The 15,000-nt window shown below is 33.8% G+C and overlaps 4 protein-coding genes across 4 annotated transcripts in view; 1 reads left to right on the forward strand and 3 right to left on the reverse strand.

Annotated features, from left to right (window-relative positions):
• HELRODRAFT_172540 (hypothetical protein) overlaps positions 1–3,517 on the reverse strand; it is a gene marked incomplete at both ends in the record, with an annotated part of 7,882 nt that extends 4,365 nt beyond the window's left edge. Inside the window, 5 exons of the mRNA XM_009019213.1 lie at positions 509–652; positions 1,099–1,148; positions 1,466–1,626; positions 1,923–2,088; positions 3,151–3,517. Of these exons, the coding sequence (XP_009017461.1) occupies positions 509–652; positions 1,099–1,148; positions 1,466–1,626; positions 1,923–2,088; positions 3,151–3,517 (888 nt within the window). The remainder of the gene's footprint in view (positions 1–508; positions 653–1,098; positions 1,149–1,465; positions 1,627–1,922; positions 2,089–3,150) is intronic.
• A 2,208-nt stretch (positions 3,518–5,725) lies between these two features.
• Positions 5,726–10,215, forward strand: HELRODRAFT_191744 (hypothetical protein; the record flags this gene model as incomplete). Its single annotated transcript, XM_009019214.1, has 6 exons — positions 5,726–5,808; positions 6,215–6,425; positions 6,814–6,888; positions 9,259–9,516; positions 9,667–9,918; positions 9,983–10,215. Exons 2-6 carry the CDS (start codon positions 6,221–6,223, stop codon positions 10,213–10,215), a joined length of 1,023 nt encoding a protein of 340 aa, XP_009017462.1. The 5' UTR covers positions 5,726–5,808; positions 6,215–6,220.
• Positions 10,216–12,998: 2,783 nt separating this feature from the next.
• Positions 12,999–14,007, reverse strand: HELRODRAFT_79117 (hypothetical protein; the record flags this gene model as incomplete). Its single annotated transcript, XM_009019215.1, has 2 exons — positions 12,999–13,132; positions 13,896–14,007. Coding segments are annotated over 2 exons (246 nt in total), but the record flags the coding sequence as incomplete, so codon positions are not given.
• A 669-nt stretch (positions 14,008–14,676) lies between these two features.
• HELRODRAFT_172543 (hypothetical protein) overlaps positions 14,677–15,000 on the reverse strand; it is a gene marked incomplete at both ends in the record, with an annotated part of 832 nt that continues 508 nt past the window's right edge. The window contains 2 exons of the mRNA XM_009019216.1: positions 14,677–14,699; positions 14,770–14,986. Of these exons, the coding sequence (XP_009017464.1) occupies positions 14,677–14,699; positions 14,770–14,986 (240 nt within the window). The remainder of the gene's footprint in view (positions 14,700–14,769; positions 14,987–15,000) is intronic.

The following is a 15,000-nucleotide window of genomic DNA, read 5'->3' on the forward strand; positions in this document are numbered from 1 at the left end:
AATCAATCATTCAACCAATCAATCAATCAACAAACCAATCAATCATTCAACCAATCAATCAATCAACAAACCAATCAATCATTCAACCAATCAATCAATCAACAAACCAATCAATCATTCAACCAATCAATCAATCAACAAACCAATCAATCATTCAACCAATCAATCAATCAACAAACCAATCAATCATTCAACCAATCAATCAATCAACAAACCAATCAATCATTCAACTAATCAATAACCAACAAACCAATCAATCAATCATCTAATCAATCAATCAACAAACCAATCGATCAATCAAGAAACCAATCAATCAATCAAGAAACCAATCCATCAATCAACAACCCAATCAATCTATGAATCAAAAAAAAAAATCATCAATTCATTGAAGCAACCAGTAAGTCATCCAACCAACATAACAATCAGCCACTCAGCCAACCAACCTTCGTTTTTCAATCAGCCTGAACTTCAAATCTGCAATCTTCGATTCACTTTTAGTCATAACAACCTCATCACAATCACCACGGCCGATATCATTGTGATCATCTCCTGTTATTGATCTACTCACTTCATCATTACCCGCTTTATGATCAGCCGACCATTGTGATGAGAACGATGACGATGTTGTTGTTGGCGGTTGTCGTTGTGGTGGCTGTTGTGGCGTTGTTGTTGTTGCTTTTGCTGGTGGTTGTGGTAGCGGTGGTTGTAGGTCCCTACCAGCTAAACTAATTTGTTTCCATGATGTTGTTTTTGTTGTTAACGTTACTGATGTTGTTTGTTGTTGCTGTTGTTGTCGCTTTAGACCTGAGAATGTTTCAAATTGTTGAGTTGGCTGTTGTTGTTGTCGTAAATGTTGCTGTGATGTTGTTGTATTTTTTGTTGAAGCCTCAAAAACTGTTGCAACAGAGTTTTGTTTCTTTTTCAATTTAAACTTTTTATTAAAAATAACAATATTAGCAGTGGTAGTAGTGGCTGGAATGGTAGTATCAGTAGTAGCGATAGAAGTAATGGCTGTAGATAATGCGGTAGTAGAAGCGACAGTACCGACTACAGTAGCAGTGTTTGTAGTTGCAGTAGTAGAAGTAGCAGCGGTTTTACTTTTACTTCTACCAACAATAGTCTGGTTTCCAGTAAAATTCTGAGACTCGCTAAAACAAATATAGGAATTAGGTTTAGTAATATTTGTGTAAGCAGTAGTGGCAATAGTAGTATTAGTAGTAGAAGTGGTAGTGGTTTCATCATTAGGTTTTGTAACGCATGCATAATTCATTTTGGTGGTTGTTGTTAATAATTGTTGTTCATCTTGCTGGTACTGTTGATTAGTTTGATTTTGTTGTAGCTGGTGATACTGCTGTTGTTGTTGCTGCTGCTGTTGTTGTTGCTGCTGGTAATGTTGTTGTTGCTGCTCTGGATTTTGTTGCTGTGGGTTAAATCTAGCAACTTTTTTACTATCGTAAAACCTAACTGTTGATGTAGTTGTCGGCAAAGTTTTTGTTGTTGGTTGTGGTGTTGTTATTGCCTTTAACAATGTTGTCGTTGTTGTAGTTAATTTTGGCGATGTTGGTGCTACCAATGAAGTTGTTGTTGTTGGTCCTGGTGATGTTGTGATCAGCATCGTTGATGTCGCTGATGGTGGTAAAAGTGGCTTAGGCTTTGTTGGTGATAGCATGCTGATGCAACGAACTGGTAAATCGCTAGTAGGTATTTGAGGCCATACTGTGGTGAAGGAATGTTTCCTTTTTGTGGTCGTTGTGGCTGTTGTATATGTTGTGGCTGATAATGATTCCATGGTTGTTGTTTTTAAAGTTGTGGTTGTTGTGGCTGTTGTTGTGGCTGTTGTTGACGGCAACGATTTGGTTTTTTTTGTTGTTGACGTTGTTGTGGTTGTTGTAGCAGAAGCAACAGATACAGTGTTGCCTAACTTTAAATGTTCTAACAAATGCTCCGTTGTATTACCTCTTAGTTTGGACCAACGTGTCAAATTAAACTGTCGTAGTTGTTGTGGCTGTCGCTGCGGTTGTTGCTGCTGTTGTTGTTGCTGCTGCTGTTGAAGCTGCTTCTGCGGACGGTGTGGCTGATGTTGCTTTTCTTCATTATTATACGCATTATCATTATTATTACTATTATTATTGTTGGTATTATTTTTACTACCAGTAGCGTTGGGATGGCTAAGCGGTTTTTCATTCATTCCTTTCAAAACTTCATCGTCATCATCATCATCATCGTCCTTATCACCATCATCACCATCATCGTCCTTATCATTATCATCATCAGCATCTTCATTGTAGCAAGTGGTGTACTCTTCAACATTAACACCACAAGGCCCTTTATCAATAGCGCCATCTTTATCATCATCATCATCATCACCATCATCATCATCACCAACATTAGCATTATTGCAATGTTTGTAAGCCCCACCATTATTATTATTAACAATATCATGATCATTGTTAATATAATAAATGTCATCGTCATCCCCATTATCATCATCATCACCACCGCCATTGTTCATATCATTATCATCATCATCACCACCATCGTCGTCACCATCCTCATTATCATCGTCACCATCATCACCATCATTATTATAATTATTATTGTATGTTTTATTTTTATGTACAGTATCATTATCATTACCGACACCATCATTATCATAGATGTTATCATCGATATAACCATCATCATTATCATCATCATCATCATTATCATCACAATCATAGCTGACAAAAATTCTCTGATAATGGTTAGATCTGTGTGATGGTTTAGTCCTGTGATGATGTAGACGAGGATGACACTGATGATGATGGGTTTGATAATGATGCCACTTTATGTGAGAGTGATCATCATCATCATCAAACTCATATCCATCATCAGTATCTCTCTCCTCGCCATCATTATCATCATCTCTATCACTATCGTCATCATCACCATCATCTTCATTTCTCCAAACATTACAACAAAATTTTGCAGCAGTAATGTTTCTATTGTTTGTGACATCGTTTCTAAGGGTATTTGTAGTATTCTTAGAAAGGAATGTAGTTTTAGTATTATTAACTGTTGCAGTGGTAGAAGTATTTAGTTGTTTGTTGTTGTTTGTGTTGTTGCTGTTGTCAGTGGTGTTGTGCTGTTGACAAAGATTATTATTATTACCATCCAAATAGTTAGTGTTAAATGTGTTCTTGAATATTGATGAAGTTATGTGTTTTGATTTGTTGTTGTTGTAGTTGATGTAAGGAACGCTATTGTCGTTATTGTTGTTGTGGTGGTTTTTGTTCTTCTTACTTGATTTGTTCCACGGCTTGTTTTTCGCACTGGTTTTCAACAGATGGTTTTCATTTGTCATTATTAAACTGCTGTCTGGTTTGCTGTTGTTGTTGCTGTCTAGATATTTGTTGTTGTTGTAATTGTTGTTGTTAATGTTGTAATACTTGCTAATGTTGTTGTTGTCACCGCAAGATTGATACCTTCTGTCACCAATGTCGTCGTCATGAACGTAGTTAACATTGCGAAAATCCATTTTTGATTTTAAATTTAAATAAAAATTTAGTAGAGGCTTAACAGAATTTGAATTTTATGTTAAAAATTTTCAATTAATTAATTTTATATTATTTAAAACTATGAAAATATTGTTTCATTATCACTTGGAAATTGACAGTTCGAAGTGATTTTTCAAATTAAAATTAAAATAAAAACAAATTTTGTGACCGTCTTCGTAGCGAAAAAACGGTTTTTCTGAACGATAGTTACAATGGCGATGCATGAAATTATTAGCCGTATAATTTTAATGTATGATAGGAATTGAGCTATAGCGAAGCTAATAATGGCAAAAATATGAAAAAATATATATATCATTAAAAATTACATATAATACTACATCGTAAATTATAATAGATTGTTTATATTATAAAAAGGTCTTCTTCTTTTCCGTGCCTTATCCTTTCAGGCGACCACCGATATTTTTTTTTTGAATATTTTAACGGCACTGCCCCAGATGGTGCTATAATGTGCCAGTAATTTTAATATTTTTTTCTTAATTTTTATTTATTTATTTTCATAATTATGTAACCACCGATATTTAAGTAGTTGAAATATGGTGATATTCAACAAGTGGCACAAGAACTTTACGAATGTTATTCGTTGCTTTATCTAAAGTATCAACTAATCAAATAGCTTGAGATAGTTGAGGTTTTCTGTAACGCAGAACCAAACGCCTGTAACCATTTTGTCATCTGGCCTCTATATTTTTCAAAATTTATTGTGTATCTTTTTATGTAGCAAGATGATTAATTTGTGTATGATTTGTGGTTGGATAGAAATAAATGCTATAATTATTTTGATGTTGAAGACGTGGTACTGTTATAATGATAATAAAAATAATAAAATGATAATTAAAAACTGAACTATAATTGAAATGATAATTATAATAGTAATTAAATAGCGCGAAAAACGGCAATGGTAACATTGTTGATGACGACGATGATGAATGTGAACAAACAAACAGACATTCATACATTCATGTGAACTTATTCATAACATGATGTTTCAAAGGCGACTCAACTGGATAAACAAATCATCGTCGTCGTCATCTTCATCCTCCTTCTCATCATTTTCATCATCCTCATCTTCATCCTCCTTCTCATCATCTTCATCATCATCGTCATCATCACCACGTCATTTTCATCATCGTCATCATCATGTCCTCGTCATCATTCTTATTATAATTTCAAAAATATTTGCAGATCAATTTGCCAAATGACTCTTTCAAGAACTTTCTATAAATAAATTGGCATATAAATATCAATAAATGAGCTAAATTTGACTGCTATATAAAATTATAAGCAGAAGTAATAAAAAAAAACTGTTTATTTACTCATTGTTATTGCTATTGTTATCATTTATTTGTCACTTTTTCTATCAAGATGAATTTGTAATGTGACCAAAGATTGTAAAAGCAAGTAAATTATTTTTCTGTGTGATCTGTATATAACTAGTTTGTCACAACATTTCAACATTTGTTTTTCTCTCTCTAAATAAATAAATAATAAAATATAATATATATATATATATATATATATATATATATATATATATATATATATATTTCTCTTCATATTTATCTCTCTTTCTCTTTCTCTATCTCTTTCTCTCAAATTACACACATCATAATTTCATAAATCATGATTAGAGGATTATGGATGACAAAATGGACATGAAAAACATTTAAAAAGTTGAAATATTTTTCGTGAAACCAGCCAATTAAATCCACTATTTTATTAAATGAGTTTAATTCAAGATGGTAAATCTAATTTGGAAATGTCGGGAATTCTAAATGAAAATATTTTCCTCTAGAGACAATAAATATTTGTACAAGGAAACACCTACGTGTAATTATGTTGATGGTTCTATAAAATATAAGCCGGATGTTTGCTGCTCTGGTATATGTAGTTGGAAACAACTTCAAATTGTCACACCGCACACGCACACACATAAACGCACACACAAACACAAATATACACACCCAAAAAATATCTTCAATGTCATATTTATTTTTCATATTTGTCATTGGTAGAGATTAAGATCTGTCACACACGCACGCACACACACGCACACACACACATACACACATATATAAATATATATATGTATATTCACACACGCACACATATACACACTCACACACACACATATATATATAGCGTTAACTTTCATTTGTCAGATATTTGAAAAAATTTCTTTTGTTACGAACGCAACTAGCGGACGAAAATTAATACAACTTTAACAAATTAAATTGCATCTCTTGATTTGCAAGTAAGTAGTAATTAATAATTTGTAAACTTTTCGATGCTAATGATAACATTTTTAAATAAAACTTTGAAACCCCTTCTCTGTTATTAAATTAATTGTAAAACATTTTGCAAGAAATGAATTCTTCATCATTCTAATCAACATCATCATTTTCTCTATCATCACCACCACCATCATTATTAATATCAACGTCTTTAAATATTTCTCCGCAGAGAGAAAAATCAACATCATAATTTTTTTATCATCATCACCACCATCATTACCATTACTACCATCATCACCACCACAACCATCATCATTATCGATATCAACATCCTTAAATATCACCATTACTAACATCACCACCACCACCATCATTATCAAGATCAACATCTTCAAATTGTCAACATCTTTAAAATTTTTTCCGCAGAGGGAAATGATGCTGGCGTCATCAACACCCTCCCCATTTCCATCTCCATCAGGGAGGAGGTACCTCGGCTTCCTCGTCGTGGCATCAGCCCTACTGATGACCAGCCTCCAGGAAAACATCACCTGCTACAAATGTGACTGGGGCAAGTGCGAGGGCTCGACCGAGACCTGCACCGCCAAGGCCGCCTGCTATTACGCTGAGTCTGGCATTGGTCAGCTGCTATTTTTTTTCCTATCTAGTGTCAATAATAATCATAATAATGATGATAATAATAATAGTAATAATAATAATAATCAATCAATCAATCAATTAATCAACCAGCCAACCAACCGACCAGTCAATTAATCAATTAACCAATCAATCAACCAACCAACTGATTAATCAATCAATCAGTCAACCAACCAACCAACTAATCAATCAACCATCCAACTTATCAACCAACCAATCAACCAACCAACTTACTAATCAACTCCAACCAACCAACCCTCCAACCAACCAACCAATCAACCAACTAACCAACCAACTAGGCCCGTCAAAAGGATGTTTCGACTGGGTCGGCAGACATAACCTCCACTGTCAATACACTGACTATCGCCTAGGGTACAAAAGCTGCCTCTGCCGCAGAGACCTCTGCAACTTCGCAAAGCCTCAAAACGACATCGTTTTTAATGAAGGTGCTAAACCCTACTGGATCTAAAAGTGGCAACATTTGTATTTCTGCTGCTGCTGTACTTCTACTTCTACTACTATTCTCACAACTACTACTGTAAATATTACTACTATTCCATCTTATTGATTTCCAAAACTGCTACTACTGCCGCTACTGCTGCCACTACTGTTACTGCTACTACGACAACTACTACTACAACAACTACTACTACAACAACTACTACTACAACAACTACTACTACAACAACTACTACTACAACAACTACTACTACAACAACTACTACTACAACAACAACTACTACTACTACCTTTTCTAATTTTACTGACACTAATGCTGACTATGAATCTGACTACTGCTGCTGCTACTTCTACTACTACCACTGTTGCTTTTTTTGCAATTACTGTTGCTGCTACTACTGCTACTGTCGTCAATACTATCGACTACTACTTTTGCTGAAGCTACTACTAGCACTACTGTCACTATAACAGCCGCCCGCCGCTACAACTACCACTTCCTTTTTAATTACTGTTACTTTTTATTGATGACACTACTATGGCTAATGTTATTTAAAATGATACCCTGTAATGGAACACTGTTGAACTTGTTATGTATAATAATGCGCAAGAAGACCAATGAACAATGTTCATTTGACAGTATTCATAAAAATTTTGTAATAACGATTTTTATGTTAATGAGTGTGTGTCTTCTTAATTTACATTTAATATTTCAAAAAAAGACATACTTATCCACCATTTTGTATTATTACTTACATTGATTTGTGAGAAATTGTTTCAAATGAACGTTTAAAAATGTACTTTATTATTCTTTTATACCATCAAAACTTTAACTAACTAATAAACTGTCAATTATATAGTCACAGGACTTACAAATTAAACAACCGAGGCCTAATTTATGAGGGGCGGGAAAAACAAGTGGGCTATTAACCCGCGGCTTCGGCATGAAGGAAAACGTAATTTATCTTTTCAAAATTTATATTTCAGCAACTCAGCAACAATACGTGTTATAAAAACTAATTATATCTTCTTTCTTTTTTCTTTCTCGTGCCTTATCTTATCAGGACATTGGCGACCATCGACCTCCACAAAACCCGATCTTTAGCACTTTGTAAGAATTGAAATATAGTGATATTCAACAAGTGACACGAGGACTTCACGAATGTTGTTCGTTGTTGACCGCGACCTCTTTTCCCTGCAATCTTTCCAGTAGTTGTTAGATTTTCCATTCTTTCCTTTCGCATGATTTGACCGAAAAACTTTAACTGCCCCCGTCGGATTATCTGTAGTAGTTTCCTCTTTTCATATCCGGACTGTTTTAATACATCCTCATTCGGGAAGATTCGGCTTGAAATGTGAATGTTAAAAGTATTTTTAAAATATAAACTAAGAAATGAAGTTCGATATTTTTCTAAATGAATGAATAATGATAATAATAATAAGAATAATAATAATAATAAGGAAATGTTTGCTCTGTTGCCTAATTGTCTTATTTGAAATATCATAACAATTGAAGTACGCAAGTACGCAGAGATTAAATATATCATAAATTTCTGATATCTGTCCATGTGTATATGTATGCGTGCGTGTGTGTATGTGTGTGTTTCTGTGTGTGCTTTTTATGTGCTTGTGTAGATACGTGGGAGTGTTTGCACCTATGTAAGTGTGTGTTAGGGTGTGTGCATTTGAGAGTTCGTGGTATGTGCGTGTATTTCGTTGTGGTTATTTGTGTTTGTATGTGTGAGTGTATGTTTGTTTGTATGTCATTGTATGTGTAAGTGCGGGTGAGTGTATGTTTGTTTGTATGTCATTGTATTTATTTTTCAATATGTCCACATATTGATCGTTCTCAGAGAAACATCATAAAAGAAAAAATGATCATGCAGATACAAATAAATGCGCATCATTGTTGTCGTAATTGTTGTTGCTATTGATATTATTATTGTTGTTACTATTGTTATTATTATTATTATTGTTGTTGTTGTTGTTATTATTGTCATTTTTAATCTTGAGGATGTTATTCCTATTGTAATATTTGCTCATGTGGTTAATCACATCTCAACACGCAATGTTATAGCAACTAATGTACGTACGTACATACATTGAATGTATTAATTTGTATATTGTATATATAATTGTATATTGTATATGTAATTTGTATATTAAAAACTTATTATTACATACTGTCAAAAAATACTGAGCCACAAGGTGCAAACATTTTAGACTGAATGTTTCATCAATTAGAAGAATGCCCAAAATTGCTCTGTGTCCTTTAGTTTTGGTTACTTTCATTAGTGAGTTTAATTATTTTAGTAAAATTGTAATTTATAATTTTTTAATATTAAATTTCATCATTTCAGTTACACTTCCTATAAATTTTTTGAATGCTTTTTCAAAAAATTTGGCTCTCAACCAGCCAGCAGCAAGTAGTTCGCTTCATGGTGCGTTCCAGTCATTAGGCGCAAAATTATTGGTTGATGGCGATGCCAACCCTGATTATCTTCAAGGGCATTGCATGCACGGAGTTGATGGTTCGGGGGGTCCTAACTGGGCAGTTGTCGACCTTGCTGACAAATATGGTGTAGATTTTGTAGTTCTTTATTCAAGAGATTGTATTCGTAAGTTGAGTGTTTGTTGAAATGTTTCGTCACTATATTTTTCTTATTTTGTTTTAATTTAGTTGTTTAATGCCTACATGAAATTAAAAATAAATTGAAATTAATTTGGCAGTTGTTCAACTAAACTATAAAATTAAAGCAACTTTTCAGCTGACAGATTGGATTATTTCATGATCGGCCTGACTTCGGTGGATTACTTTGCACCGGGATCGAACGTCGTCCGCGGAACCTACCCTCTCTGCGGCCAGTACAAGTACCAGGCGGTCGTCAGCAGCAAGCACACGTTGAAATGCAATGCCAATCTCCTCCCGTATCGTTTCGTTATCGTCCAACAACCAATCACTGGACCCGGAAGTCTGACCGTCTGTGAATTGGAAGTCTACAAGGCAGACAATTCAAATTGTTAGTTTGGAAGTTTGATACAATAAATTTGAAATTCTGAATAAATTTATTTAAATTGTTGTAGCAAAGAAATGGAATCGTTACGTGAACTACAAGTTGACCGGCTACACCTCCCATGTGATGGTCGTCAGCCACAAGTTGAAATGTTTCTTCAACTGCATGCCAGGCCTGTGCAATTCAGTCAACTTCAAAGAAGATGGATCAGTTTGCGAGTTGAACCAACATCTGTTCGGCTACAATCAAAATAATCTGATGGTCAGTGCCGACTGGAGTTTCTACGAGGTTCATTACGCTTAGTTAGCAAGGGTGTAAGACTTCGAGCAACATTTGCATAAATATTATGATGAAACAACTTTTAAGAGTTTTAACAAGGAATGTATGGTGATGTTGATAAAATCTTCAACTTATTTCGTATAATTCGGACACAGCTGTTTTATTAATCAATGTGTATCTTAACACCAAAATACAAAATTAGCAAATTGCTAAATGAATGAATTTTGTCATTAATTTCTTAGTTTTATATTTCTAAAGTCTAGTATAACATTGAAACAGTCTATTCCAGTAAATGTCGTTTTTCTTCTCTATCATACACACATTCATTGCACTGTTTAGCAGTTTCTCATGTTTAGCACTTTTCCATATTTACAAGTTTCCATACAAATATTTTCGTTTAGTTACCAAATAAAATAAAAAGCATGTTTTGTGGTAGAGAATTTGTTCATTTGAATGGCTGCAACAAAGTTCGATCTTAACGAACAAAACGGAAGTATGCACATTTTCTTTTTCCATTTTTCTACTCTCTCTTAAATTTTTTAATTTTTTCTCGATATTCTTTATATATTAGATTTTTCATTGGCTGAAATTTATTTCTTTGCATGTAACTGGTAACAACGCTGTTATTTATAAAGCTTATGGAAGGCGGCTGAAAGGCCAACACAAAAAAAGCATTATTTGATTGAACGTTGAGAAAATGTCGTTGGAGTAGAATGTTTCTAAAGATGAGTTGAAGGAAGGATTGAAGCAAGTAGTTTCTGATCTTTGGAAATGGAAAGCGTGATGCAAACATGCGAAACAACCTGTCAAAAAGAAGGCAATGTTGTATGTAACAGTGTTTGTAGAAGTTCTTACTTGCATCTACGTAGAATAAAAAAACTTTTGCCATTTCTTGACAATCCTACTCTTCTTTTTCTTGTTACATCTTTAGTTTTATTTTGGATTGATTATTGTAACTCGCTCTACTCTAGTTTTCCTGATTTTACACTTTAGCCTTTAAGTAAAGCTTTTGACTCTGCTGCTCGTCTAGTTGCTCGAGTCCCTTTCTTTTCTCATATATCTCCATATCTTGTTTTCTAGCACTGACTACCTAGAAATTATAGAATAATTTTTAAAATTTGCACGTTAATGTATAATCTAATTTACTTTCTAAGAACTTATCAGATATATTAATTGAACCAAAACGCTCCGGTTTACGATCGTCTTCTTGTTCTCGCTTCTTTTTAACTCGTGTTAAACAATCTTTTGCTAAATTTGCATTTGCTTTATCTGGCCCTTTTTTCAGGAACTGTCTACTTCCTTTTCTGACTTCTTCCCATCACTTACGAAGTTCTGAGCGGATCTCAAGACCCATCTGTTTACAAAATTCATTGAGGAGCGCTGTTGAACACCGCGGAAATAGCGCTTTATAAACTAATTGATTGATTGATTGTTCCAACGCTTTTACACAAATTTGATTTTAATTTTTAAACCCTATTCGTCATAATGATCATATAGTTGTCTGTTAGCAATTTAAAATGAACTTTAGCAAAGAACTTTAGTTCCCATTTAGTTGTCTGTTAGCCAGCGCTTCTGCACTCAAAATATTTTCCACGGTGTTCAACAGCTAGGCGATGGCATGCCTTACACGTGTGGCTGAAAGTTTTGTGACAATTTGTGAAAGGAGGAAGGGTTTGTCAAAAATTTGCCAATAAAACGTGACGTCCTTTCTGGCCAGCCCTTAAATTACTAAATACTCTTAGTATCAGTAACAATATACGTTTTTTTTTCAAATTGTTCACCCAAAAGCGTTCTCAACAAATCAATTTCTGACGAGAAAAGGTTTTATTAATTTAATCAGCAGTGGAATACTACTTGCAGTTTGAAAACTTGTTAGTGGAAAAATTGTGCTTGTGTGAGGAAATGATTATAAAATTTTATTTTCGAGGTTGAGGTGTGGAAAAACAACTTTAATGGGACAATTTTTGATTTTGGCTTCTCACATTGCATTGATCGCGTGTTCTTAGTTGAAAAGTTGCTTTAATTTTATAGTTTAGTTGAACTTATTTAGTTATATTTGTATCACCAAATAATATCAGATTATTTTTCAATTTTAAAAACAAAGTAAAATAAAAGGTTAGAATTAATATGGAATTAGTATATTAAATCTTCAGTTTAATTTTTTTTAATTTTAAAAAGCTTGACCCGAAGAACAAGTTAAATTTAACGCTGAAAAAATGATCTCATTTCTGTTAATTCGCCTTCCAACATGAATGAATACATAATTTTTTTATGAAAATAAATGATTAAATCAAAAATAATCAGTCACTACTGCTAACATATATCATTATTATTATTATTATCATTATTATTATTATTATTTATTATTATTATTATTATTAACATTACCATTCCTGAAACATTCCTTTAAGCAATAATTCTCAAATTTTAAAATCAACTTTTAATCAAAACTTCGAAAAGTTCCACTTAAAGTAGGTAAAAGATGTTGACTTGGAAGCTTCACATGTGCCACCAGGAACTCACGAGAAAACTCAGCACGAACACGTGCCAGCAAGTCTGCACTCTCGGAGCTGAGTTTTCACCTGAATTTGTTTCAAAATATTTTCAATGAAATGTTGAAATAGGCATCAGTGCATGAAATAGACAGTAAACTTATCATAAAAATATGCATTATTATGAAAATACTTCCTTGCCTATTTACTTAGCTGCCATTAAAATTTTACATCACAACAACCCAAAAAATATACAGTGAAAAAAATGAAGAAGACATAATAATTTTTAAAATAAAAACCTTACCAATATGTTATTTAAAAATAAAAACCAAATCCACCTTCCTTTCCACAGGTCGCACCGGTGAATCCTTTGACACAATTACATTTGTATGAAGTTCCATCCAGAGCACACATCCCATCGTTCAGACATGGTCTGCTACTGCATGCGTCTACAATTACGTTATTTTTAAGTTCTTTTTACTAGTTAATAAATTTTCAATATGAGATTGCTTTCATAAAACGAACCATTGCATGTATTTTCAACTATTTTACATTGCACAGGTCGCCGAGTTAGCTCAGTCGGTAGAAGTGCCATGTCTCGTGCAGTTACGCGATGACCTGGTTCGAATAATGTCTGTCCGAAACTCAAGGACTATCATACGCCATGCTCATATGATGCGGTGCTTGCGCGTGCGCACATGACGTAAGGACATGTGTGCACATCACTTAATGGGATAGTGTACAGCCTCTTTTGGCACGAAGGTTTAACCACAGGGATGATATGTAAGTAAGCGGTTCTGCGTATGTCAGAGCTGCATGATAAAGAACAAAAAACGAAAAAAAAGTGCCGTTGTTTAAAAACCGTTTCTATCCTACTCAGTTACTATTATAATTTTTCTCCAATCTCCATTCGAAACACACAACATGCCGTAAATTCATATTATTGTACAACGTACATACACAAGCGCTGTAAAACATTCGTATGATGATTATGAAATTTTGGGCAGACTGTATTCAACCCGATCAGTGTAAAATGTTATGTGGCACTTTTAATGTCTGAGCTACTTTAAAAATGGCATATAAGAGAAAAACTTCACTGCGAAATGCGAATCAAACAATTCAAAGAGGTATGATGAAATAGAAAATTGTCTAAATAAATGACCGATCAAAATATGGATTTGTAAAGACCGCGTTACCTAATTATATTTTCACCTTCAATTTTGCAAGTTTTTCCAGAAAAGCCTTCCTGGCACTCACATCTGTAACCATCCTTCAGGTCGATGCACTTTCCTTTGTTACGGCACAAGCCTTGAAAACAATAATCTGTGAAGAAATAATTTCAACATGAAGAGTGTCCTGTATATTATTCAAGACTCAATCAAAGAGTAATCATTTTCTTAGTAACTTATATGGCATCATTTCCACAATATTAGCAGGTATCTTCAAGCATCTGACAGTCACCTCAAATGCATATGAAGTTAGGCATGTGTTGGCCTCACTTAGCGTTCGAACACAATCGCCGTTAAAGAATTTTAGAGTCGTCATGCCACAATGTCATGAATATTTCAAAGTTTAAAAAAAAATATTAATATCTGGTCTGCACTTTGCTCCCATGTAATCCCCACTGCATTCGTAATCGTCTCCATTCAGGGCGCACGTTCTTGAATTCGTTTCTGATTCGACATGAAGTAATTGGATTTTAAAAATCATTTTGCTTTTAAATTGAAATCTAAAATCATTTAAATCATAATCTTGTTTACCCATTTTCAAATGAAACTTAAAATAAAGTCAATTCGTAATATTATACCTACAACACATGTAAATAAATTGTTATATGTTAATAAGGCTCTGCTCTTGTCAAAATTCTACATAAAAAAATTCTATAGCATAATAATACTTTCTTGACATTCGAAGGCTCCCTGAAATTTGTTGACAGTATTTATTTGGACACTTGTTTGCTTTTGTATCGCAAGGGTTGGAGGCTGGTAAAAATTTATAAAACGGTATGTGTGGTGCCTGTGTGTGTGTGTGTGTGTGTGTGTGTGTGGTGTGTGCGCGCGTTAAAATGTTGAAAACATATTTTTACCTGGTACACTGTTAATCAGCAACTCAAGAGTAGCTGTCTCATTGAGATCAAATGATTTGAAACTGCAAGGGACCATGTCAACGGTTTTTATTTTTGGAAATTCTTCAACTTTTACTCCATAGCTTTGGATATATGTATTTTTGTTGAAGAAAGCGGCAGATGGGAATAATCCTTGTTTGTCCGAAGTGAAGAACCGCCCTAAGGAGCCAAACGTCATCTGGAAACATATCA

The sequence above is a fragment of the Helobdella robusta genome, assembly GCF_000326865.2.
Source record: "Helobdella robusta unplaced genomic scaffold HELROscaffold_24, whole genome shotgun sequence".
In the NCBI taxonomy this organism is placed as follows: domain Eukaryota; kingdom Metazoa; phylum Annelida; class Clitellata; order Rhynchobdellida; family Glossiphoniidae; genus Helobdella; species Helobdella robusta.